This window comes from Tursiops truncatus, chromosome 3 (genome assembly GCF_011762595.2).
Source record: "Tursiops truncatus isolate mTurTru1 chromosome 3, mTurTru1.mat.Y, whole genome shotgun sequence".
Lineage (NCBI taxonomy): Eukaryota > Metazoa > Chordata > Mammalia > Artiodactyla > Delphinidae > Tursiops > Tursiops truncatus.
In genome coordinates, this window is record NC_047036.1 from 126,902,688 (window position 1) to 126,929,650 (window position 26,963).

The window sequence follows — 26,963 nt, forward strand, 5'->3', positions numbered from 1 at the left end:
CACTCCTTCACACAAGAAGTCAATGGTCTTGGGCAGTAAAAGGTCAAATCTCCTGGCCACTTAGGAGAACCTCTCAATGAGGGGGCACATCTCTTGGGAATTAGAGTGCCTGACATCTCCATCTGGAGGGCTTTGGAGGAGATTGTGCAAAGCCAGAGACACAGTGACTGGAAACCAAGACCATAAGGAAGATGCAAGAAAGAACAGGACAGTAGCTTGTTCAGGGTGCTTGCTTCCAGTCAGGCAGACCTAGGCTTGTCTTGTAAGAGCCTGAGCAGGGGCCTTAACCTCTCTGGGCTCAGTTTCCTCATTTGCAAAACAAGGATTAATAATAATAATAATAACAGCAACAAACTACCTCCCAGTACTAAGCTATTCACTCATTCAAAAAATATTTATAGATTCAAGTCAGACAAAATAAAGGCCCTGCCCCCATTCCTATAACCCTACCCCACCTCCACAAAAACTAGGGTCTATTCAAGAAAAGCAATCCGCAAGTAAAGAGTAAAACAAAGAATGTTGCCCACCATCCAGTTCTACCTACAGTGCAGCCTGAAAGGGGTTCAGGGAGGAGATTAGGATGAGACACTCTGTGCTCTGGGAAAACTGACAGAACAGGCCTTAGATATTTAGATATGTTCAGGAAGAATTTTTATGAACCTGATTCTTGCATCTTCCTGTAATTAGAAAAGCACTAAAACCATTGACTGAGATATCTGTTCTTTGTGACTAGCAGCAACCTTCTACCGAGATGTGTGCTTGATTGCATGAACCCTTTCATTAGTTTGACACCACTTATACCTCTGAGGGAACAGCCTCAGGAGAAGTGAGTTCTAGTTTTGCTTCTGCTATGTGACATTGGACAAGTCCTCTCACTCAGGGGGCCTGAAATTGCACTTGTGTATAATGAAGAGGTTGTGCTAGATGAGAGAGGGAAGGGATTATCAGAATGGGAGGAAGGTGTACAATTAGAAAAGCATATTAAAAGATCAGGTGAAGTCTAGAGCTTAGTTAATACATCAATGCTGGTTCCTAGTTTTTATAAAAAAATACCCTTATATCTCAATGTTAACAATGGGGAAACTAGGAGAGAGTTTTGCACTATTTTTGCAACTTTTCTGTAATCTAAAATTAATTCCAAAATTAAAAATTTCTTTTAAAAGATGATTAGGTTGTTTTAAATTCTATTGATGCGTTCATTTACTCAACAAAGATTGCCTATTATGTGTCACATTACTAGTGACCAGAAGTCATGGTTCCACCCCTTGTGGGGTTTACAATCTAATGGTAATTTGGCAGGAATAGGGTCCCTATTGCTTTTAAAAAAATTAAACCTCAACTACGAAGTGTAGTAGCTTAGGGAAATCTTGGCTGATGAGGTATATATAAGCAGAATCCTTGCTCTATCTCTTCTTAGCTGTGTGACCTTGGCAAAGCTAACCTGCTTTATCATGTATGTTTCCTCAGTGGTAAAGTGGAGCAAAAAAATGGATTCCCTCGTTAAGTGCTTAACAGCGCTTGGCATGCATTAAAGCACTTACTAAAAATTATCATTATCATTAAAATAATTATTTAAAAGACACAGTGATCTGTAACACAGCTAAGGGGAAGCGTAGTATCGACAGGGAGCATGATATTTTTGTCAAGAAGGACTTGGGCGAACGAAAACATGACGGCCCTTCCAGCAGCGACGGTTCACAGCGTGAGTTCATAAACAACAGCCCCGCCCCTCCCTCGCGCTCCGGCCCCGCGCCGCCCCGTACTCAACCCGCCCCTTTTCTTCTCAGGCTCTGCCTTCGCCACTGAAGGCGGGGCCTGTCGCCCACGGGCGAAGTGCGGGGCTAAAGGAGGAACCTTTGGGGGGCGGATCCGGGAGAGCTCTGTCCAATCCCCGGCCCCGAAATCTCAGATCCGGAGGGGACGGGACGCACGAGGAAGCGGCCGCATTCAGCTTTGCCTAGCAATGCACAGCTTTGCATAACCAATACAGACAGGCATTTAAAGGCGTCGTCGCCTCCACGAACCTTGTAGTTAACCCGGTGAGGACTCACCCTTTGCGATGAACCCTCTGATGCAGGCTCCTCTCCTCATCTCCCTAGGCTTGCTTCTCGCCGGCCCAGCGGCTGCTGCACGCGTCTTCTCGAACCGGGTGAGCATCCTATCCTTTAGGAGGCTGCTTCCAGCATCCCAGCCCAGCTCGGGATGTGCGGGCTGGGGTGGGATATGGGGGTGGCCTTTCCGGTCTCTAGAATTACTTCTTTTCAGCAGAGCCTCCCAAAGTCACTAACTGTGGGATTCTGAGTGGGTCCTTTGCTCTCTGCGGGTTTCAGTTTCCCCATCTGTACAGAGGGGTGGGCTGTAAGGCTTTGCTCTGCTCCAGACTGTTTTGGAAGGGTTAATCTCAGTCCCGTCTGTACTCCTGTCCTCTTTCCAAACGTCTGAGTGAAATTTTACGGAACTGCAAGACCAAGGCTCTAATCCCAGGCCCAGAGACGCAGCCCCGTTTACGTGCCCTCTCTTTTCCGCCATGAAAATGCCTGGAACCTTTTCCCTCCCCTCTGTACTGCTCTGAGGCGCTGCTCCTCCTCGTGGGTGGGTGGGTTTGAGAGGCTTTTCAGGCCAGAAGGTCCATACTTGCTCCTCTGGCGACAAAGGTGCAGCCCTGCTCCTGGGTGTGAGGCATGCAGAGGCAACAGCCTACAAGCTTCTCCCTTATCTTCTCATGCACCCTGTGCTCCAGACCCTGGGAAAGGGGAAGTTCTGTCATTCTGAGAAGTAGAGAAGCCTAGTTCCTCTTTGCTGCATACCTGGGGGCCAGACACTTGGTATCTCTGGCAGCAGTCAAAGAGAGAGGCCCAGCCTAGGTCCCCTCCTGCTAACCTCTTTGGAAATATTTGTCAGAGCCAGGAACAGGGCGGTGTGAGGGAAAGTGGGATAGGACTAGGAGGCTTGGCTTCTGATTCCTCCTCTGTCTCTAATCCATGGGAGTGGCATTTGGGTTCCTTAAGCCTTGGTCTCCTTATCTGTACAATGGGCTGGATAGTGCCAACCTGCCTTTCTTTGATGGTTGTGGGTGAAGGGAAATGCTTCCGTGGATGGAAAAGCTCTTATATCTTAAACTCATAAAGTGATAGAAGCCAGTGGGCTCGGCCTCACCCTGCCCCAGGGGCAAGGAGTCTATTTTGCCTATTGAATGGAGGAGCAAAGAACTCTTGGCCTTATTGGCCCGGAGGGTTCACAGTTAGTTCCTGAGTATAGGTTGAGAACGTTTCTCTTGGCTCCAGGTCTGACCACTATGAAGTGGTGTGGCTACATCTGGAACCAGCCCTACATCCCCGCTCTCGCTCTCCTACACGTCTTGGCTCTGGATGCCGTCCCAGACCAGAGGGTCTTACGTTGGCAGTTTTAGAGAGGCCATGAGACATCAGGGAGTTCACCCACCTTACCCAGCCCCATAGAGGATGGGGGACTCATCTGAGGTTACACAGCAAGGGGCACTTTCCATTCTTATCTGCTATCACCGGGTCTTCTCTGGGCTCATGTGATTCGGAACCTTACCCTGAAACCCTGGGCCACATGAAGGCTGTGGGGTGATAGTGTTTGAGCATCAGGAAAAGGGGAGTTCCAGTTCCTCCAAAAGCATTAACCCAGTCTCATGCCCCTGGGCTGTGGTGATCCTTAGATAAAAGGGGACAATGTGTAGCCCCAGGCTGGGTGCAAAATAGGTACTTAATAGACTCTCTGATAACTGTCTAATAGACTCTCTGATAACTGTCTAATAGACTCTCTGATAACTGTCTAATGTCATTTATTGTGCACATACTGTGTGCTATGTGTTGAGCCAGGTGCTTTGCTCTTTATTTCCCTAATAAACCTTTTTAGGGGAGTAATTTTAGACTTACAGAAAAGTTGCAAAGACAGTACAGAGTTCCCACACACTCCTCACTCGGTTTCCCCTAATGTTAACATTTTGTATTACCATGGTACATTTGTCAAGACTGAGAAACCAGCTTAGGTACATGACCACTAGCTAAACTCTAGACTTTATTTGAATTCTACCAGTTTTCCCATTAACATCCTCTTTCTGTTCCAGGATCCAGTCTCGGGCACTACATTGCATGCGTTGTCCTGTCTCCCCAGTCTCCTCTGGTCTGTGACAGTTTCTCAGACTTGTGTTTTCATGGCCGTGACAGTGTTGAGGAGCTGTGACCTGTACTTTCTGTATACAAACTTCTCACTCTTACAGTAGCCCTGTGAGAAGATATAGTTATGCCCATTTAATATATGAGGAAATTGAGCCTCAAGAGGGGTCAACTGACGCATGTTCTCAGCTAGTGAGAGCGGCTGAGGTGTGGTTTTAATCCAGGTCTGTGATTTGGACGCATATTTCTGCCTCCACAGCTGTGCCTTTGCCCTCTGCTATACGTTGCCTCTTCCCACATGTTAGCCTAGGCTGGGATGACAGATATCTGGTGCCAGGCCTGCCCTTAGTGGGCATTGCTAACCCATCATGCTTCCTTTTCCGGATGAGACTGGACTCAGCTGCAGAATTCACTGCGACAGAAGCCTCTAGTCAGCCATCGAGAAACCACCTTGTTAAGTCTCCCCAGAGCCTGAGGGCGGGAGGAGCGGGGTACTCTGGACACTTCCTCCAGCCTGGAATCAATCCTCGCTGTGAATCAGGCTGCCTTGGAATTTGTGAAAGCAGCTCTAGAAGATGGCTAGTCCTCCTACCCACCCTCCAGCCCAACTCTTAATCCCAGGCATGCTTTCATTTGATAGTGGCCTTCTAATTGATCTCCCGTGTTCTAAACTTAACCCTCTGCAGTCCATTCTCAACCATGAACCAGAGCGTGGCCCTCTCCTGCAATGGCGTTCCATTGCACTTATAGGAAATCCAGCCTCCTGAGGATGACCTATGAGGTCTGGCAGGAATTAAATGACCCTGCCACCCCTCTAAGCTTACTTGGGTGCCTCATCCACTACATCTAGCCCACCGGCCTTGCAGGGCCCAGAGCAGCTGAGCATCTTCCCAGTGCGGGGCCTTTGCCCATGTTCCCTCTGCCTGGACATTCCTTCAGTACTTGCGTGGCTGACTCCTCATCCTGCAGGATTATAACTTCCTCATCACCCTATTTAAGTGAGTCTTGTTACTCTCAACACGACCCTCTGTTTGTTTCTTTTATGGCACCCAGAGATCATAGTGGGTAATAGTTATTTACATTGGACTGTAAGCCCCTCACCGAAGGGCAGGCACATTTCTAATGGTTTACCTCTGTGAACAGCCCTTGGCCCCAGTCCTGTGATCACTGTTTCATAAATATCTGCGCAATGAATGTTGAAGGAAACATTTGTTGGTACCTACCCTGTCTAAGGGGCTGTGGGCAATGCAGGGATGAATCAGGCCTTTCTTAGTCATGGCCCAATGCTTCATTCCAAGGGACAGAAGCCCATTTCAAGAAGCTCAAGTAAAGGGAAGTTTATTCCAGGTATACAAGGAATCTCGTGGAACTAATGGCAGGAAGTGGCGGCTGGGATGTCTAATGGCTATCATTTAGGGAGCCAGCTCATGCTTTGTGCCTGGCATTGTGTTATGAGCTTTACGTACATGCTCTCACCCTCGCAACAGATCTGGGAGGAAAGCAGAAATGACTGCACTTAAAAGATGTGGAAGTTGCAGCTCCAAAGGGGAAACTGGCCTGTAGAGTCACATGATATGGTGGTCGAGCTATGATTTCAAGCCATGTCTAACTAAAGCCTTGATTTACCTATATCTTAGTCTAAAACCATGCCCCTGGCTGTCCCCCCTCACTGCCTATTTAGATAGGGGGCCGGAGGCAGGGGGCGACTCTGTTCTCTTTTCCACAGACCAGCAGAGCCCTTAGTTCTTGTCCCTTTGGCTTGGTCATGAGTCTGGGTGTTCTGGCTCTGACTTAAAGCTTATGACCCCAGGACAGCTCAAAGCCCAAAGTCCTCTGAATGATTTTGCCTCTGTCTCACTTCCCAAATTGGAGGCAGAGAGAATCTGTCCACCTGGCCTGGGTTAAGTATTCTCTTTTGGCCCACCTACCCGTGGCTGTGTTGATGATGGGGGTCAACTTGGGGACTTGGTACTGGCAGGTTTTCCTTCTAAGATGGGATGTGTGTGGTGGGAATGCTGGAAGTCTCTTGCAGGTGGCCTTCAGGGGGCTGGGAAAGGTGTGAGTGGGTGGGCAGAGTCTGCATGGTATAGGAAGTGTTAAAGATCATAGACAGGGTTCTGTGGGAGTGGGGAGTCAGTGGTCATGTGTAGTTGGACGCGATGGTGGAATGAGGAATCAGGAGACCTCTTGGGGGATGTGGAGGAAGAGGAGGAGATATGGCTCAGCAGAGGGGAGGGGAAGGACGTGGGGTGTGGGACAGGGCAGGGCATGCGCAATGGGAGTTAAGAAAGCACTGGTTAGGACTTCCCTGGTGGCGCAGTGGTTGAGAGTCTGCCTGCCGATGCAGGGGACACGGGTTCGTGCCCCGGTCCGGGAAGATCCCACATGCCGCGGAGCGGCTGGGCCCGTGAGCCATGGCCGCTGAGCCTGCGCGTCCAGAGCCTGTGCTCCGCAACGGGAGAGGCCACAACAGTGAGAGGCCTGCATACCGCAAAAAAAAAAAAAAGAGGAAAAGAAAAAGAAAGCACTGGTTAGGATTGTGCAAGTTTGTTCACTAGGGATTGTTCATCAACAGAGGGCCCACTGGGGATCTTTTCAGGTGTGTCCTAGTCCCTCCCTGGGCTAATTGTGCCTCCTTGAGGGTAGGGTGTTAGATGTTGTTATGTTTCCCACTGTGTTTTGTGTTCCCTATTGTTCCTGGCCCTGGATTGGGCCTGGACTGTGACGTGAATAAGGTTCTGGGCATGGGCTGCAAAGCCGAATCCTCCAAAAGCCTCCCTCTAAGGAGATGCCAAGACTAGCTGGAGAGGAGTGGAGAGCAGGGAGGTGAGAGATCAGAGAAGGTATCTACCAAAGGTGGATATGGTTAGTCTCCTATTTTGAAGTTCAAGGTCTGTGATTCTGTGCTCTATAGTTCACGGCACACTTTTGGGAGATTGTCTTTTAGTTTAGTCCTGCCTATGAAATGGGTAGGACCGATGTTATTCCGGGTTTACAGATGTGGAGTTGCAGATGAAGCTCATAGAGGGCAGGTACCTCGCCGATGGGCACACTGTCAGTAAACTGCTCTGTTAATCCTTCTAACCTGTGACAGTTCCTTTTGTCAACTTTTCTTTTCTCTTCTTTTCTTGCTGCCTTATTGTACTTAGCTCTCCCAGCTCAGTAGCTTTTCCTGGGATAACTGCGATGAGGGGAAGGACCCTGTGGTGATCAACAGCCTGACTGTGGAACCTGACCCCATTGTCATTCCTGGGAACATGACCGTCAGTGCTGAGGTCAGGACCACTGCGTACCTCAAAGATCCTCTGAAGGTGAGCCCAGGGGTGGGCAGGTTCAGGGAGGTGCTGGAGGGAAGGTGCTATGGGCCAGAGGGAGGGCCCTGAGGCATGTATGCTCAGGGAACTGAATAATTTTGGAATCCTGGAATCCCAGAGCAGCAAAAGAAGCATAGATTTGTTAAATGTCCTTTCATAAGTTTATTTGCCTTTTGTGTTTTTGTTTAGGAATAACCAGTTCATTCATGCCTGTTGCCTGCTTTGGGGGTGGATATTTGCATGTTTTCATACAGAACAATAGAAACTTTCTGTGTATCCATTGCAACTCCATATATTGTAGTCCTTTCCTCACTGGTTTGCATTGCTACCTTTATACCATATTATTATTTTTTTAATATTTATTTGTTTATTTGGCTGCATCAGGTCTTAGTTGCGGCACGCGGGCTCTTCATTGCAGGGCACGGGGCTTCTCTCTAGTTGTGGCACGCAGGCTCCGGAACATGTGGGCTTAGTAGTTGTGACATACACTGTATTCTTGTATGCCTTCAGCCTGTCCTGGTGCAGATCTCTTCTGGCACCAGTTTCCTTTTGACTCTTTAAAAGGATTTCTGATTTGGAATCTGTGTACCTGAAACTACCCTTTGACTTGGTTAATCACAGCCCCTACCTCATACATTTCTCTGAGCGATTACTGAGTTAATAACATGGATAGTTCCTTGCACAGGGCCTGGCACACAAGACCAGCTCGGTACATGTTAGCCCTTGTTAATATTTCCGTTAGTATCAATCTCTTCCTGTGGCTTCTTTGACCCAGACAGAGTCCTGTACGTGCAAACAGCTCTCAGGCTTTGCTTTGCCCAGCACCTCTTCCTGAGTCTTCTCCAGGCTAGGTCACTGCATTTTCTTTCGCTGTTCTTCAAGTGATTTTCTACCAGGGTCACATTTCTACACTACCTCCACTGAGTCTGGAGCAAAGAGCTCTTTAGCGAGCTGGCCATCATGCTTGCTCTTCTGCCACTGCCATGCAAATCAGTTTCCAGGAACACTGATGCAGTACAACTGACTTGGAAGGAAAAAGCTGGTAAACTCGTTTTTCTCCCCCCAGCCTTTTTCTGGCTTCTTTGTAGGCCATTAAGATGGGTTCCCCCCCACCCATCTTCTATTATAGATCTTCCTCAACTTACGTCCCAGTGAACCTAGCATAAGTTGAAAAATCTCGTTAAGTCGAAAATGCATTTAATACACCTAACCTACGACACATCACAGCTTAGCCTCACCTACCTTAACCACACTCAAAACATGTACATTAGCCTACAGTTGGGCAGAATCATTTAACACAAAGCCTATTTTATGATAAGGTGTTGAATATTGAATACTGTACTGAAAGTGAAAACCAGAATGGTTGTCTGGGTACAGGACGGTTTAAGTTGTTTACCCTCGTGATCGCATGGCTGATTGCGAGCTGTGGCTTCCTGTCACTGCCCAGCATCACCAGAGAGAATGGAACTGCATATTGCTAGCCCTGAAAATGATCACAGTTCATAACAGGAAGTACAGTTTCTACTGAATGTGTATTGCTTCTGTACCATCGTAAAGTTGAAAAATTGTAAGTTGAACCATCGTCAGTCTGTACTTTATTACCTGTCCTAAATTTGGGCCGTTGAGCTTTTTAAAACTGGACTCAGATTCCCACTGCCCCTTCCTTTCCTCCTGCATTTCTCTTATGTATATAGTTTTGATTTGGTTCCTTTATCTCTTTAGGGTATGTGCATACTAGCTATTAAATGAAAGCCTCTCACCACTTGGGTAGGAGAAAAGATGATGAGTCTCCTTTTACAGATAAGGGACACTGAAGCTCAGAGAAGGATGCAACTTGCCCCAGGTCAGCATTCAAGGCTGGTGTCCTTATCTGTCTAATGTTTCCTATTCCTGAGCTCTTTCTGGCAGGCAGGTGGAATTAGTGCTTGGAGTTTTAGCAGGGGAGTATGCCAGGACTTTCCCCTTGACAGCAAAGAACCCCGCCCCCCAGGAGAGCTGCTAGGATGCAAGCACTGTATGAGCCTGAAGGGCTCTTAAGGTTAATGGCTTCTCTCCTTGTTACTGGGGCCCAGAGAGGAGTGACTGGTCCAGGCCACGCACCTGTTAGTGGCAAGAGAGAAACCTCCTCCTCTTCTGACCTTGTTGAAGTGAAATTTCTTCAATCAAAAGTCCCATCTGGGGCTTCCCTGGAGCCCGAGCTCTGCAACAAGAGAAGCCACCGCAGTGAGAAGCCCAGGCACTGCAACGAAGAGTAGCCCCCGCTCGCCGCAACTAGAGAAAGCCCACGCGCAGCAATGAAGACTCAACGCAGCCAAAAATAAATAAATTAAATAACAAAAAATTAAGAGGGAAAAAAAAGTCCCATTTGGAACCTGGATGGACTTGATGCCAGCTACAATTTTTAGAAGTTGGATTCGCCAGATTCTGTGAGCCATGGGCAAGGTTAGAGTCTGTCCAGGAACGCCTTTTTCTTTTGATGTGTTCCACAGGATTTGGCATAATTTAGAACTCCCTTCTTTGAGCTCTCAAGTTCCAGCCTCTGAGACCTTGGTTTCCCCATCCTCAGGAATCGTAAATTGCTACCACATTTGGCATGTACACTTATTTCAGGCTTTTAGACATGTAGCTTTCAGCCCTGATGGTTTACCTTTTTCTTCCCCTCTAAAGTCCTGTACCTGCAATGCCCCTGCCTGAGCCCTGTGATTGAGATATAACTGCCCCTTCCCTGATCTCATCAAAATGTCTCCCCTTCAAGTCAGTTGCCAACAGTGGGTCTTTTTTTTTTTTTAATTAATTTATTTTATTTTTGGCTGCATTGGGTCTTTGTTGCTGTGTGTGGGCTTTCTCTAGTTGCGGCGAGCGGGGGCTACTCTTCCTTGCGGTGCATGTGCTTCTCATTGCAGTGGCTTCTCTTGTTGTGGAGCACAGGCTCTAGGAACGTGGGCTTCAATAGTTGTGGCATACAGGCTCAGTAGTTGTGGCTCGTGGGCTCTACAGCGCAGGCTCAGTAGTTGTGGCGCACAGGCTTATTTGCCCCACGGCATGTGGGATCTTCCTGGACCAGGGCTCGAACCCGTGTCCCCTGCACTGGCAGGTGGATTCTTAACCACTACACCACCAAGGAAGCCCCTATCAGTGGGTCTTTATCTAGAGCCTTGTGTGCCTAGCCCTGAGCTAGAGGCCAAGAGAAAAGTCATTGTTTTCAACTTGCAAGAAACTTGGACTCTTAGGATGTCAGAACTGGTAGGTCTCTTCAAGATCATGAGATCCAAATACTCCATGGTCAAGATGGAGGAGCAGAGGCCTGAGGGGGGAAGGGACTTGCCCAAGCACCCTGGTGGGTACAGGGATCGTGATTCCATTACCCGTCAGTGCCTCTGTCTGTCTTGTGGAACCAGGTCCCATGACACAGAGGTTTATTTAGGTTGAGCTGTGGAGGTGCTAAGGTAGTCCTGGAGTAGAGGGATTGATGGTCCTTTATTACTCAGCTTTGCTTGAATTTTTTTTTTTTTTTTTTTTTTTTGCCCACGCCGCACGTCTTGTGGGATCTTAGTTCCCCAACCAGGGCTTGAACTCGGGCCCATGGCAGTGAAAGCACCAAGTCCTAACCACTGGACCGCCCAGGGAACTCCCCCTGCTTGCTCTTCTGAGCCCTATGAACAAGTAGACTGAGAACAAGGACTGGAAAATCAGCCATGGTTTGTAATCCCCAAACGGCAGGCATGGCTGTTGCCTTAAGTTCGGGGTGCCCCCGCTGAGTACCTCCTGTGCTGTGCTTGTCCTGGCTGGGAGAGGCCTGGCTCCTGGTGGATGCAGCCCCACAGGCTTCCAGTGTGGTGGGAGGAGCCCAGGCAGGACTTGGTCCCCGCTGGTCCCCTCAGCTGGGTGTTCTTTCTTGTTCAGGGCAGAACTGGCTCAACCATTTTCATTGGGGTGTTAGCAAAACAAGGAGGGGTATAGAGGGGAGAAGTCCAGCAGGAAGTAATTTTTGGATTTCAGGCACTATGCTAAGTGTTTGACAGGCATTGTCTCACTCAGTGGGACCTTGTGAGAGAGGCAGACACTCTTAAAATATCCCATTTTGGAGATAAGGGAATGGAGACAGAAGAAATTCCCCAAGGGCACAAGAGTAGGAAGTGGCCGAAGTAGCATTCTACTCCAGGCCCTCAGCTCTTTCTAGGCAAAGGGGTTGAAGCAGGCTTGGCAGGAGAGGAGACAGGAGGGCTGGGAGGGGACCGTGCATGACTCGGGGTGGGGAATAACATGTGGGTCAGCAGAGTGGGATGAGGCAAATTTGAGTTTGTCCACTCAGGATACAGGCTGCGCGGACTTATCCCTTCCTCCTGGACCTGGATCCTGACACCTGGGGCAGTTGGAAGACTGAGTCCACAGCCCGGGGAGCCAGTCTGAGCCCAGCAGGCTCAAGGGGAATAGTGCCCATCCAGGATTTGTCTCTTAGAAACAAAAGCCCTGAATCAAGTGAGCTTGGGGGCTGGGATTCACAGAATGCTGTGATGTTACAGCCGAGAGTGGTTTCCTGCCATTACACCCACAGAGAATCAGACTTCCTCCTGCCCTTTCCCGACACTCTTCCCTGACACCTCTGGGGGGATACGATCATGGTCCCTAAGACACCACTCATTTGGCTCTCAGGCAGCTAATACTTAGTGAATGCTTAGCCCGTGCCATGCACAACTGGTCAGCCCCCACCTCCAGAACAGGAGCAGAATCGTGGCAGCATAGAGGTGTGAAGTACTCACAGGTCTCCCCATCCAGCTTCTCTCTGGGTGCAGGAGTCCTTTTGTAGCTTCCGCAACAGGGTCCAGGCAGCCCATCTCTTCTTCAGGTAGTTCCATCTGTTGTAACTTCACTATGATTGTTAAGATCTTCCTAATAGCAATCCCAGAATGATCCCTCTGTAAATTCCTATTGTTTTCAGTTCTGTCTTCTATGGCTGTACAGAGAAAATAGGATCCAAGAATAGCAGATGGGTTTCATCTTGGTAACCAACTCCAATCAGTTGGTGGTAGCTGCCTGAAGTCCTCTGAAGGAAAAGGTTCTGAAGCCAAGATTGGGCTGAGAAGGAAAGTCTAGAAGCAGTGCCACAGTTAGCCAATTAGCAGTTAGATGACAAGTGCATTTCAACTTCAACCAATGGGTAGTGACTCCCTAAAGAATTATAAGACTGTGGTTCAGTGCAGGGGGAAAAATGTTACATTTGATTATTAATGTCAGCCACGGGCACAGGAAAGGATAGTGTTGGAGCATGTGCCACAATACTGTCATTTCTCGATCAGAATATCTCCCAGATCCCATCCAATTAAAGACTCTGTTAAAATAAAAGGCTGACCTTTTAAAGAGGCGGAGGAACTGGTATGTTTGCCTTGGAATTTTACACTTTCTCCAACTCTCTCACCAGGTGGTACTAACTCTGGAGAAGGAAGTGGCTGGCTTTTGGGTCAAAGTCCCATGTGTGGAGCAACTTGGCAGCTGCACCTACGAGAACTTCTGTAATGTGCTTGAAGTGTTAACTCCCGATGAGAATCCCTGCCCAGAACCCCTGCACACCTATGGGCTTCCCTGTCACTGTCCCTTCAAACGAGTAAGTATAGAGAGGGGAGAGCATTCCCACCGTGACTAGAGTAGAGACATGGGGTTTGGAGACATTCTCTTGCAGACCTGGATGTCTGTGGGTGTAAATTGATATGATCTATCCTGAATCACTTATCTTTTGGGGGCCTCGGTTTATCCAACTGTGAATGGGAGACCTGAAGCTCGATCTGACCTCTTGTGTCCTTTTGCTGTCACATTCTGTGCTCTACCTGGCTCTTAGGAGGGTGGGAGGAGGGGCGGTTTGCAGCTGCATTCCTAGAGGTCACTCCAGGAGAGAGTCCCATCTGTAGGCTCTCACTGACCTGTGGTCCACTGCCTTTCCCACAGGGTACCTACTCACTTCCCAAGTCTGACTTCTTCCTGCCTGAACTGGAGCTGCCCAGCTGGCTCAGCAGTGGGAACTACCGCTCGAAGATCACCCTAAGCATCAACGGGGAGCATCTGGGCTGTGTCAAAATCTCCGCCTCCCTAAAGAGCAAATAAGGTGGCACCTGCCACAGCAGAATGAAGGGGATGTAGGAAGGCATCCTCTTCTTCTGTCTTATGTTGGCCAAGGCCAGATTCTACTCTCTGTCCTTTCTCAAGCCCCTTTCTACAATGATGACACTCCCCCGCTGAAAGTCATTTTATGCCACCTACAAAATTTTTAGGTGTGGGCCAGCAGCCCTAACCTAAAGGAGAATGAGCCTCATGGTTTTTTTTTTGTTGTTTTTTTGTTTTTTTGTTTTGCGGTACACAGGCCTCTCACTGTTGTGGCCTCTCCCGTTGCGGAGCACAGGCTCCGGACGCGCAGGCTCAGCGGCCATGGCTCACGGGCCCAGCCGCTCTGCATGTGGGATCTTCCCGGACTGGGGCACGAACCCGTGTCCCCTGCATTGGCAGGCGGACTCTCAACCATTGCGCCACCAGGAAAGCCCCAAGCCTGGTGGTTTTTGACAGCCCAGGACATCTACTGGGCTGGCCACTGCATTTTCCTCCTCACCCCCATGGCTTTCTCTCTAAGAGCTCAACTCATTTTCTAAATGGTCAAGGAAGGGGGCTAACACGTTTTGTGACCCCACGTTCAGGCTGACCCAGTCTTGGTCTCCTGAAGTACCTTTATGATTTTTCTCATTGATTTTTTGTGTGCATCGCTGACCTAAAAGCAGAGTGAGAGTACTAACAGTTTTCATTTTACTCCCACCCCCCTCTTACAACGAAGGGTCTGAAGGAGTCGATCTCAGTCTGTTCCTCCATTAACGTCTATGATTTAGTATTCTTTTCTAGACTTGCCCAGTTAACAGTGGGGCACAGTGTATCCTGGAGAGGCAGGGCATGTGATGGGAGAGATATCTGAGAATGCTCTGTGTTTAAGATAGTCTGTGAACTCAGGTACCTGCAGGGCAAAGCGCAAGACATCAGTACGTGATGAGACCACGAGGAACATGTTGTTTGCCGGCACATCTTCCATTTTTTCCTTTGTATAACATAACTGATCTGAGGCAGCTGCTGCCCAGTCACGAGCTGGGGGTATAATCAGGGATGTGGGGAGTGGGGTGAGTTGGGAAGGGCACATCTGGTCCGTAGGGACAGCTGCTATCTAGCTATAGCTAGTGAGTACCACAGGAGAGTATGGCCCAGCATTGCCAAATATTCTCAATTTCTTTTTCACTCGAGAAGCCAGAAATCCAGACTTTTATATGAAATCAATTTTTAAATATTGGCAACGAATTATTTTTTTAAATACTGAGCAGGCAGAAGGGGCCGAACAGACTTGTCACTGGGGAAATCTGGTTGGCTCATGGGTGGCCAGTTCGTGGCCTTGGATATAAGAACATGCATGCCTTGTCCTTTTAACCTTGAGACAACTCCTCCACCACTGTGTCTCCCTCCATCGGGTCAAAGCCATAGTGCCTGACCCTAGAATGCTCCTCCAGTGCTGGGGGAGTGGAGGCGGCCTCAGAGCTGTGAGCTCAGGGGTCACGAGGCTGCCTGCCCTGGCCTTGGAGCACTGTCAGGGTGAGTGGGGCAGAAGCTGAACAGGCGGACCCGCCAGCAGCCACTCTGTGGAGCAGGGATCCAGCGAAGAGAGGTGGACTCATGTCACGTGCCTGGCTTTGTTCACTGTCCTGTCCTCTCATGACAACTTAATCACCCATGACCAGCCCCGGGTTCTGGGCTCACATGAAGGCTAGAATTGTAATAAATCTTTTTAACTTGAGGAGAATTCCTCCTTTGTTGTGGCTGCATATTTTCTCATTGATCACATTTCAGGATTTCTTTCTTTTTTTTTTTTTAAACATCTCTATTGGAGTATAATTGCTTTACAATGGTGTGTTAGTTTCTGCTTTATAACAAAGTGAATCAATTATACATATGTTCCCATATCTCTTCCCTCTTGCGTCTCCCTCCCTCCCACCCTCCCTATCCCACCCCTCTAGGTGGTCACAAAGCACCGAGCTGATCTCCCTGTGCTGTGCAGCTGCTTCCCACTATCTATCTGTTTTACATTTGGTAGAGTATATATGTCCATGCCTCTCTCTCACTTCATCCCAGCTTACCCTTCCCCCTCCCTGTGTCCTCAAGTCCATTCTCTACGTCTGCGTCTTTATTCCTGTCCTGCCCCTAGGTTCTTCAGAACCTTTTTTTTTTTTTAGATTCCATATATATGTGTTAGCATATGGTATTTGTTTTCCTCTTTCTGACTTACTTCACTCTGTATGACAGATTCTAGGTCCATCCACCTCACTACAAATAACTCAATTTCGTTTCTTTTTATGGCTGAGTAATATTCCATTGTATATATGTGCCACATCTTCTTTATCCATTCATCTGTTGATGGACACTTAGGTTGCTTCCATGTCCTGGCGATTGTAAATAGAGCTGCAATGAACATTGTGGTACATGTCTGTTTTTGAATTTTGGTTTTCTCAGGGTATATGCCCAGTAGTGGGATTGCTGTGTTGTATGGTAGTTCTATTTTTAGTTTTGTTTTTTTTTTTTTTTTTTTTTTTTTTTTTGCTGTATGCGGGCCTCTCACGGTTGTGGCCTCTCCCGTTGCAAAGCACAGGCTCCGGACGCGCAGGCCCAGCGGCCATGGCTCACGGGCCCAGCCGCTCCGCGGCATGTGGGATCCTCCCGGACCGGGGCACGAACCCGTGTCCCCTGCATCGGCAGGCGGACTCCCAACCACTGCGCCACCAGGGAAGCCCTATTTTTAGTTTTTAAAGGAACTTCCTTACTGTTCTCCATAGTGGCTGTGTCAATTTACATTCTCACCAACAGTGCAAGAGGGTTCCCTTTTCTCCACACCCTCTCCAGCATTTATTGTTTGTAGATTTTTTGATGATGCCCATTCTGACTGGAGTGACATCTCGGGATTTCTGGAGCTTGTTTTCTGGGCTGTTTCTCCCAGAAGAGTTTGTGGCAGTGGGACAGGTGAGCTGAGGTGATGCCAGGGACTGACTCTTCTGTTTCTGTCTCCTGTGCTGCTTGTTATCTCAGCTTCATTCTGTCTCATCACCATCCAGCTTCCTTGGTTGTTTTTTTGCCTTCCCATCGCACTGTGACCTCTCCAGCCCTTTCTTCCCCCTCCTGGATCTTTGAGTTGAGCATTATTCTCCCAGTTGCATCCTTGCACGGAAGGAAGCTCGATAGTTCGGTTAGTCTTTGTGTGCCATGCCATGCTGTCGGCTCAGATGCTCCTCCAAGTCTTGGTGGGGGGCAGTGAGAGGTTGTGTGGGGAGATGGTGAGAATCTCAAATCACAGGGAAAAGTGAACTTTTTAATAAATGGTGCTGAGCCAAACGGAAAGCCATTTGGAGAAAGTTGAAATTAGATCTATACTTAATGCCATATGCAAGAATAAACTCCAAGTGAATCCAGGGTCTAAGTGTTAAAAATGAAACCATACAAATACTAAAAGGAAACATGGGTGAAACATCCAGAGGCAATAAAGACTGATACATTTGACTACATATGAAAAAAATTGCTTGGCAAGAAACACCAGTCAAAAGACTGGAAGAAAATATTTACAGCACGTACCATAGACAAAAGGTTAATAATATTCCTACTATAAAGAATTGTCGGGGCTTCCCTGGTGGTGCAGTGGTTGAGAATCTGCCTGCTAATGCAGGGGACACAGGTTCAAGCCCTGGTCTGGGAAGATCCCACGTGCCGCGGAACAACTAGGCCCGTGAGCCACAACTACTGAGCCTGTGCATCTGGATGGAGCCTGTGCTCCGCAACAGGAGAGGCCGCGATAGTGAGAGGCCCGCACGCCACGATGAAGAGTGGCCCCTGCTTGCCACAACTAGAGAAAGCCCTCGCACAGAAACGAAGACCCAACACAGCAAAAATAAATAAATAAACTCCTACCCCCCTCCCAAAAACAGAATTGTCAAGGGATCAAAAACCTGATAGAAAAACCGGGAAAAGAATTGAACAGACAAACTCTCACACAAAGGTATAAAAATGACCCTTAAACATGAAAACAAATGTTGAAACTCACTTCAAGATCAGAAAAATGTAAATTGAAACAATATTGACATAACATTTGTCATTTCTTGGGTTGGTAAAAAATAAGTACACCACCACAACCCACCAGGCAAGGCTGTGTGGAAACAGGTCCTCTCATACACAGCTGGTAGGAATGCAAACTGATTCAGTCCTTGAGGGGAATTTGTCAGTGTTACTTGTCATGTAAGAAAAGAGTGTAAGAAAAATAGACGTGTGTCTGCTCATTTGTACATAAGGAAAAATGAGCCAGGAACTAATGAACTGCTTATTTACAGAGAGTGGAAAGAAGAGGGAAATGATAACAGTTTATAAAGGATGAAGAGGATGGGATGCTTCTGAGTATATCTTTTTGTGTATCTGACTCTTAGAACCATATAATGTTTCTGATTCCCAAATCATGATTAAAATCAACCAGGAGATAAGGGAAATTTAACATGGAATACAAACTAACAAAACCTATTTCAAATGAAAACCCATTTCAAATAATACAACCACACTGAAATGGGTGGGGAAAAAATAAAATTACAGTATTTTGATGGGGTACTATAAAGCAACAGAAAAAAGGAACTGCACACAAATACTGAATGTACTCTATTAGTCAATTCGTTTTTTCACAGGAGTAGCAGTTAGCAATTTTGAAAGTATTTCATGTATATATTAGCATTGAGAAAATGAATAAGTATATTATGGACACTGAGAGCATAGGGGCATATTGAAAGGACACAGGAACCAACCTGAGCTCTCAGTGGCCAAATCTTGGACAACTTGAGCAAGAAAAGAAATATTGACAGTAATGGGTTATAATCCATTGAATAAACATCCTTGCATCCATACACAACAGAATCCCAATTAAATGTAGAAGAAATGGCAAAAATGGGGAAAAAAACGTCATTAGGCAAATGCCATTGTAAGAATTGTTGCAGACAAGAAACATCTATGTGTGCTAAAATTATTGGATAAACGTATGATGAGAAACAGGATTTTGCATGGTCTCAAGATATCTCCTTACAGGATACAATTACAAAGGGGAAAAATATAGTGGAGAAACCTGGCAGACACCATTTAACCAACTGATCAAATTTAACATCACCAGTAAGACATACTGACATCGTGCACTTCCCAATATGGTGCACTGATAAAGGACAGTGACACTTCTCTGGTATTGTCCAAAACGTATAATCTCAATTTCATCACAAGAAAGATCACACATGGAGAACAGTATGGAGGTTCCTTAAAGAACTACAAATAGAACTACCATATGACCCAGCAATCCCACCACTGGGCATATACCCTGAGAAAACCATAATTCAAAAAGAGTCATGTACCAAAATGTTCATTGCAGCTCTATTTACAATAGCCCGGAGATGGAAACAACCTAAGTGTCCATCATCGGATGAATGGATAAAGAAGATGTGGCACATATATACAATGGAATATTACTCAGCCATAAAAAGAAACGCAATTGAGCTTTTTGTAGTGAGGTGGATAGACCTAGAGTCTGTCATACAGAGTGAAGTAAGTCAGAAAGAGAAAGACAAATACCGTATGCTAACACATATATATGGAATTTAAGAAAAAAAATGTCATGAAGAACCTAGGGGTAAGACAGGAATAAAGCCACAGACCTACTAGAGAATGGACTTGAGGATATGGGGAGGGGGAAGGGTAAGCTGTGACAAAGCAAGAGAGAGGCATGGACATATATACACTACCAAACGTAAAATAGCTAGCTAGTGGGAAGCAGTCGCATAGCACAGGGAGATCCGCTCAGTGCTTTGTGACCACCTAGAGGGGTGGGATAGGGAGGGTGGGAGGGAGGGAGACACAAGAGGGAAGAGATATGGGAACATATGTATATGTATAACTGATTCACTTTGTTATAAAGCAGAAACTAACACACCATTGTAAAGCAATTATACTCCAATAAAGATGTAAAAAAAAAAAAGAAAGATCACACAAACCTAAATTGAGAAACAATACAAAATAACTGGATAGTTGTCTTCAAAAGCATCAGGGCCATGAACAGTAAGGGAAGACTGAGGAACAGTCATAGATTAGAAGAGAATATAGAAATTGTGAGAACTTGGATTGGATGCTGGATTAGAAAAAGGACCAGAAATAGGATTTCACCAGTGTTAATTACTTAGTTTTGATCACTGTGCTCTGTTTGGGTAAGATGTTAACATTATTGAAAGCTAGGTGAAGGGTATATGGGGACTCTATTATTTTTGCCACTTCAAAGTTTTTTCAAAATAAAAAGTTGTAGGGAAGCAAGAAGAACTACAATCCTGCAGACTGTGGAACAAAAACCACATTCACAGAAAGGTAGACAAGATGAAAAGGCAGAGGGCTATGTACCAGATGAAGGAACAAGATAAAACCCCAGAAAAACAACTACATGAAGTAGAGATAGGCAACCTTCCAGAAAAAGAATTCAGAATAATGATAGTGAAGATGATCCAGGACCTCGGAAAAGGAATGGAGGCAAAGATCGAGAAGATGCAAGAAATGTTTAACAAAGACCTAGAAGAATTAAAGAACAAACAAACAGAGATGAACAATACAATAACGGAAATGAAAAATACACTACAAGGAATCAATAGCAGAATAACTGAGGCAGAAAAACACATAAGTGACCGGGAAGACAGAATGGTGGAATTCACTGCTGCGGAACAGAATAAAGAAAAAAGAACGAAAAGAAATGAAGACAGCCTAAGAGACCTCTGGGACAATATTAAACACAACAACATTCGCATTACAGGGGTCCCAGAAGGAGAAGAGAGAGAGAAAGGACCAGAGAAAATATTTGAAGAGATTATAGTCAAAAACTTCCTTAACATGGGAAAGGAAATAGCCACCCAAGTCCAGGAAGTGCAGAGAGTCCCATACAGGATAAACCCAAGGAGAAACACGCCGAGACACATAGTAATCAAATTGGCAAAAATTAAAGGCAAAGAAAAATTATTGAAAGCAGCAAGGGAAAAATGACAAATAACATACAAGGGAACTCCCATAAGGTTAACAGCTGATTTCTCAGCAGAAACTCTACAAGCCAGAAGGGAGTGGCATGATATACTTAAAGTGATGAAAGGGAAGAATCTACAACCAAGATTACTCTACCCGGCAAGGATCTCATTCAGATTCCATGGAGAAATCAAAAGCTTTACAGACAAGCAAAAGCTAAGAGAATTCAGCACCACCAAACCAGCTCTACAACAAATGCTAAACAAACTTCTCTAAGTGGGAAACACAAGAGAAGAAAAGGACCTATAAAAACAAACCCAAAACAATTAAGAAAATGGTCATAGGAACATACATATTGATAATTACCTTAAATGTGAATGGATTAAATGCTCCAACCAAAAGACACAGACTGGCTGAATGGATACAAAAACAAGACCCATCTATATGCTGTCTACAAGAGACCCACTTCAGGCCTAGGGACACATACAGACTGAAAGTGAGGGGATGAAAATAGATATTCCATGCAAATGGAAATCAAAAGAAAGCTGGAGTAGCTATACTCATATCAGACAAAATAGACTTTAAAATAAAGAAGGTTACAAGAGACAAGGAAGAACACTACATAATGATCAAGGGATCAATCCAAGAAGAAGATATAACAACTATAAATATATATGCACCCAACATAGAAGTACCTCAATACATAAGGCAACTGCTAACAGCTATAAAAGAGGAAATTGACAGTAACACAATAATAGTGGGAGACTTTAACCCCTTACTTACACCAATGGACAGATCATCCAAAATGAAAATAAATAAGGAAACAGAAGCTTTAAATGACACAATAGACCAGATAGATTTAATTGATATTTATAGGACATTCCATCCAAAAACAGCAGATTACACTTTCTTGTCAAGTGCGCACAGAACATTCTCCAGGATAGATCACATCTTGGGTCACAAATCAAGCCTCAGTAAATTTAAGAAAACTGAAATTATATCAAGCGTCTTTTCTGACCACAACGCTATGAGATTAGAAATGAATTACAGGGAAAAAAACGTAAAAAACACAAACACATGGAAGCTAAACAATACGTTACTAAATAACCAAGAGATCACTGAAGAAATCAAAGAGGAAATAAAAAAATATCTAGAGACAAATGACAATGAAAACACGATGATCCAAAACCTATGGGATGCAGCAAAAGCAGCTCTAAGAGGGAAGTTTATAGCTATACAAGCCTACCTCATGAAACAAGAAAAATCTCAAATAAACAATCTAGCCTTACACCTAAAGGAACTAGAGAAAGAAGAACAAACAAAACCCAAAGTTAGCAGAAGGAAAGAAATCATAAAGATCAGAGCAGAAATAAATGAAATAGAAACAAAGAAAACAATAGCAAAGATCAATAAAACTAAAAGCTGGTTCTCTGAGAAGATAAACAAAATTGATACACCTTTAGCCAGACTCATCAAGAAAAAGAGGGAGAGGACTCAATTCAATAAAATTAGAAATGAAAAAGGAGAAGTTACAACAGACACTGCAGAAATACAAAGCATCCTAAGAGACTACTACAAGCAACTCTATGCCAATAAAATGGACAACCTGGAAGAAATGGACAAATTCTTAGAAAGGTATAACCTTCCAAGACTGAACCAGGAAGAAATAGAAAATATGAACAGACCAATCACAAGTAATGTAATTGAAACTGTGATTAAAAATCTTCCAACAAACAAAAGTCCAGGACCAGATGGCTTCACAAGTGAATTCAATCAAACATTTAGAGAAGAGCTAACACCCATCCTTCTCAAACTCTTCCAAAAAATTGCAGAGGAAGGAACACTCCCAAACTCATTCTATGAGGCCAACATTACCCTGATATCAAAACCAGACAAAGATACTACAAAAAAAGAAAATTACAGACCAATATCACCGATGAATATAGATGCAAAAATCCTCAACAAAATACTAGCAAACAGAATCCAACAACACATTAAAAGGATCATACACCATGATCAAGTGGGATTTATCCCAGGGATGCAAGGATTCTTCAATATACACAAATCAGTCAATGTGATACACCATATTAACAACCTGAAGAATAAAAACTATATGATTGGGCTTCCCTGGTGGTGCAGTGGTTGGGAGTCTGCCTGCCGATGCAGGGGACACGGGTTCACGCCCTGGTCCGGTAAGATCCCACGTGCCGCGGAGCGGCTGGGCCCGTGAGCCATGGCCACTGAGCCTGCGCATCTGGAGCCTGTGCTCCGCAACAAGAGAGGCCACAACAGTGAGAGGCCCACATAACGCAAAAACAAAACAAAACAAAACTATATGATCATCTCAATAGATGCAGAAAAAGCTTTTGACAAAATTCAACACCCATTTATGATAAAAACTCTCCAGAAAGTGGGCATAGAGGGAATCTACCTCAACATAATAAAGGCCATATACGACAAATCCACAGCAAACATCATTCTCAATGGTGAAAAACTGAAAGCATTTCCTCTAAGATCAGGAACAAGACAAGGATGTCCACTCTCACCACTACTATTCAACATAGTTTTGGAATTCCTAGCCAAAACTGTCACTGTTTGCAGATGACATGATACTAAACAAAGAGAATCCTAAAAATGCCACCAGAAAACTACTAGAGCTAATCAATGAATTTGGTAAAGTTGCAGGATACAAAATTAATGCACAGAAATCTCTTGCATTCCTATACACTAATGATGAAAAATCTGAAAGAGAAATTAAGGAAACACTCCCATTTACCACTGCAACAAAAAGAATAAAATACCTAGGAATAAACCTACCTAGGGAGACAAAAGACCTGTATGCAGAAAACTATAAGACACTAATGAAGGAAATTAAAGATGATACCAACAGATGGAGAGATATACCATGTTCTTGGATTGGAAGAATCAATATTGTGAAAATGACTATACTACCCAAAGCAATCTACAGATTCAATGCAATCCCTATCAAATTACCAATGGCATTTTTTATGGAACTAGAACAAAAAAATCTTAAAATCTATAATGGAGACACAAACGACCCCCCCAAAAAAATAAAAAATAAAATAAATAAAAAGTTGTAAAAATATACTGCTAAAGTTTTTCTATGACAGCTGAGGAGTGTTACGAAATAGAAGCTTATCGGGAATGGCAGAGCCTGGGTCAGTGGGTGAAGTCAGGGAGGGTTTTCCTGAGGAAGTGATAACTGAGATCTGACAAATGAGTAGGAATTAAGTAGGTAGAGAGGGGGGAAAAGAGTTCAAAGTGGAGGGAATAGCATATGCCGAGGCCCTGCAGGAAGGAGGAGCTGCTTTTTGGAAACTGGACAAAGGCTGGTGCGGATGGAGAGAAAAGGTGCTATTCGTGCCAGAAGAAGCAAGAGAGGTGGGGAAGGACCAGATCACAGGGCCTGTCGTTCACGTGTGAATCTCCCTGACCGGCAAGTCCAACTTCCTAAGTTATGGTCCACCTGAAACTTTTCCCTTAAGAAAATTTTCAGTGCAATATCATAGCAGTGCAATTTCACTTCCAAGTGGTGTCAGATGCCAGGGAGAGGTTCTGTGCTCCCCCGGTCCCCTTTTTATAACATTAGAGCTCAGAGCTCAGGGAATTGCTTGAGGCGCTCCTTCGTGGGTTTGAGTCAGGCACTGTCTGGACATTGTTTGCTAGTCACAAATCTTGTGAATCTTTATAGAGTTCTCTGTCAGTTTCATTCTCAGGGTCATGGTGGCTTATACGCCACTCATGTCACTTGTGTCCACTTGGTAGCCAACTCTTAATGCCTCAGTTTCTCACGGGCAACTTCTGCTGCCACCCCCACGCAGGGCTTGTGTTGCTTAGCAATCTCAACTTTCTCGTTCCTCTTTCTTTCGATGAGTTGTTGAAGATCCGAATTCAGCCTCTCCTTAAAGTGATTTTGTATATCATTCCCCTCAATGCCCCAACCACAGTCCATCTCAGTCATGTTGAGACAGATCATGCTCGTGGAGCCAAGAAATGCAGTGGGAGATGATTCTGAAGGTTCTGGGGGTCAGGAATCCCCCTACAGCCTCTGTATCCTCCCAGACATCTCTATTCCAGCTACCAGGTCCCAGTTTTTGCCAAAGAAGCACATGGCAGCAGAAAATCCAGTATACACTGATGAAACTGGAAGGGCCAATTTGGGTCCTGTCAGTGCTGGCTGCAGTCAGTAAGTGTGTTCTGTACCAGTCATATGGTGGCCTGGGTTTCCTTGTCTGGTAGCTTACCTCCCTCATCTGATTTTGCATATTGCCCCATTCTGCATTCAAACCTTAGTGCCAGGGTTGGCTATCCACCATCTGCAGATGGTTCAATGCCACAAGAAGCAAATATTCTTGCCTTCCTTTTTCCAGAGGTTCTTTTGCAACCCAGGGTCTATTTGTTTCATTGGGTTTGTGATTGCTCCTAAAGTTGCATGCAAAATTTAGTATGTATGCATAAATGTGAATTTTATGGAAGGAGGATCCATGGATTTCATTAGAATCAACAAGGTGTATGACCCCTCCAAAAGTTATAAACCACTGTCTTATATGCATTTTATTGTTATATATTCTATAGTAAGGCTTCCATATATTCCCTAAAGCCTCACCTGCTCCAGGCTCATGGTCTGGGTCCCCAAAGAGCAAAGATCTTATTGGCATATAGCTTTCTTATGTAGTGATAAGATGCTCCTCCCCACCGCCCTTTCCTTCATGATGCCATGGCTACTTCACATGTCCTCTGAGAGGTTGTTGCTTGACACCTGACCATCGGTAAATGAATGAAGACGCATTGCAGGATGAGAACTCTGCTAACCCCAGCTGGGATTCCTGTTATTTAGGCCATAGAACCAATCATCAAATAGAAGGTGAGGTTGAAAAGTGATGTTACCTAGAAATACTCATTATACTGTAAATTTATGCTTTGCATACTTTCCTGTATGGGAATTATAGTTCACTATAAAATGTTTTTAAAAAGTGGTGCTTTGGGGCTTCCCTGGTGGCGCAGTGGTTGAGAGTCCACCTGCTGATGCAGGGGACACGGGTTCGTGTCTGGGAGGATCCCACAAGCCGCAGGGCGGCTGGGCCCGTGAGCCATGGCTGCTGAGGCTTTGCGTCTGGAACCTGTGCTCCGCAGCGGGAGAGGCCACAGCAGTGAGAGGCCCACGTACCGAAAAAAAAAAGTGGTACTTCCATTAGAGTGAAACAGATCATTAAAATTTTCCCTCACATGAAGTTTCTTTAGTTATAAAATCAACACAGGGACTTCCCTGGTGGTGCAGTGGTTGAGAATCTGCCGGCCAATGCAGGGGACATGTGTTCGATCCCTGGTCTGAGAAGATCCCACACACGGTGGAGCAACTAAGCCTGTGCGCCACACTACTGAAGCCTGTGTGCTGCAACTACTGAGCCCACATGCCACAACTACTGAAGTCCGCATGCCTAGAGCCCGTGCTCCACAACAAGAGAAGCCACTGCAGTGAGAAGCCTGCACACCACAACAAAGAGTAGCCCCCACTCATCGCAACTAGAGAAAGCCCGCATGCAGCAGCAAAGACCCAACACAGCCAAAAATAAATAAATAATAAAATCAACACATTACTGTTAAAATTGCAACAACACAGGTAAGCAAAAAAAAAAAAAAAAAAAAAAACCCATAAAATTTCACTCATAACTGAACCCACTTGGAGAAAATTCCTGTAACATTTTATGTTGTGCATATCCTTCAAAACTGTTTGGCTATATGCATATGACTGCTTTTTTAAAAGGAACCAAAATGGCATCATGCTTCACATTCTATTTTTCACAGCTTTGAGTTATAATTGTTATACAATAAAACTGTACATACTGTACAATTGAATAAAATTTGACATATATATACACACCTGGGAAACCATCCTCACAATCAAAATAGTGAACATATTATCCATCACTTATGAAAGTTTCCTCATGCCCCTTCTCACCTCTCTCACCTTCAAGCAACCAGATTTGCTTTCTGTCCCTACAGACTAGGTAGTATTTTCTAAACTTTTATATGAATAGAATGATACAATTTGTACCTGTTTTATTTTTAAATCTGTATTCTGTCACTCAGTATAATTATTTTAAGATTCATCCATGTTACTGTGTGCACCAACAGTTTGATCCTATTTATCACTGAGTTGTATTCCACTGCTTGGATATACCACAGTTTGTTTATCCATTCACCTGTTGATGGGCATTTTGGTTGTTTCCCACTTTTTGCTACTGTAAATAAAGTTACCATAAACATGTATGTACAAGTCTTTTTTTTTTTGGCCGTACCACACAGCTTGTGGGATCTTAGTTCATCAACGAGGGAATGAACCCATGCCCTCGGCAGTGAAAGCTTGGAGTCCTAACCACTGGACCACCAGGGAATTCCCTGTACAAGTCTT

General features: G+C 45.2%; 1 protein-coding gene and 1 long non-coding RNA gene across 2 annotated transcripts; one reads left to right on the plus strand and one right to left on the minus strand.

The window, feature by feature from the left end:
• Nucleotides 1-1,934: 1,934 nt before the first annotated feature.
• On the plus strand, nt 1,935-15,275 carry GM2A (ganglioside GM2 activator). Its single transcript, XM_019924763.3, has 4 exons — nt 1,935-2,149; nt 7,292-7,453; nt 12,876-13,058; nt 13,397-15,275. Exons 1-4 carry the CDS (start codon nt 2,060-2,062, stop codon nt 13,550-13,552), a joined length of 591 nt encoding a protein of 196 aa, XP_019780322.1. The 5' UTR covers nt 1,935-2,059; the 3' UTR covers nt 13,553-15,275.
• Nucleotides 1,941-12,880, minus strand: LOC141278345 (uncharacterized). Its single transcript, XR_012330921.1, has 2 exons — nt 12,217-12,880; nt 1,941-9,656 (listed from the first exon to the last, which is right to left on the minus strand). It is a non-coding gene; the product is annotated as an uncharacterized lncRNA (long non-coding RNA).
• Nucleotides 15,276-26,963: the final 11,688 nt, after the last annotated feature.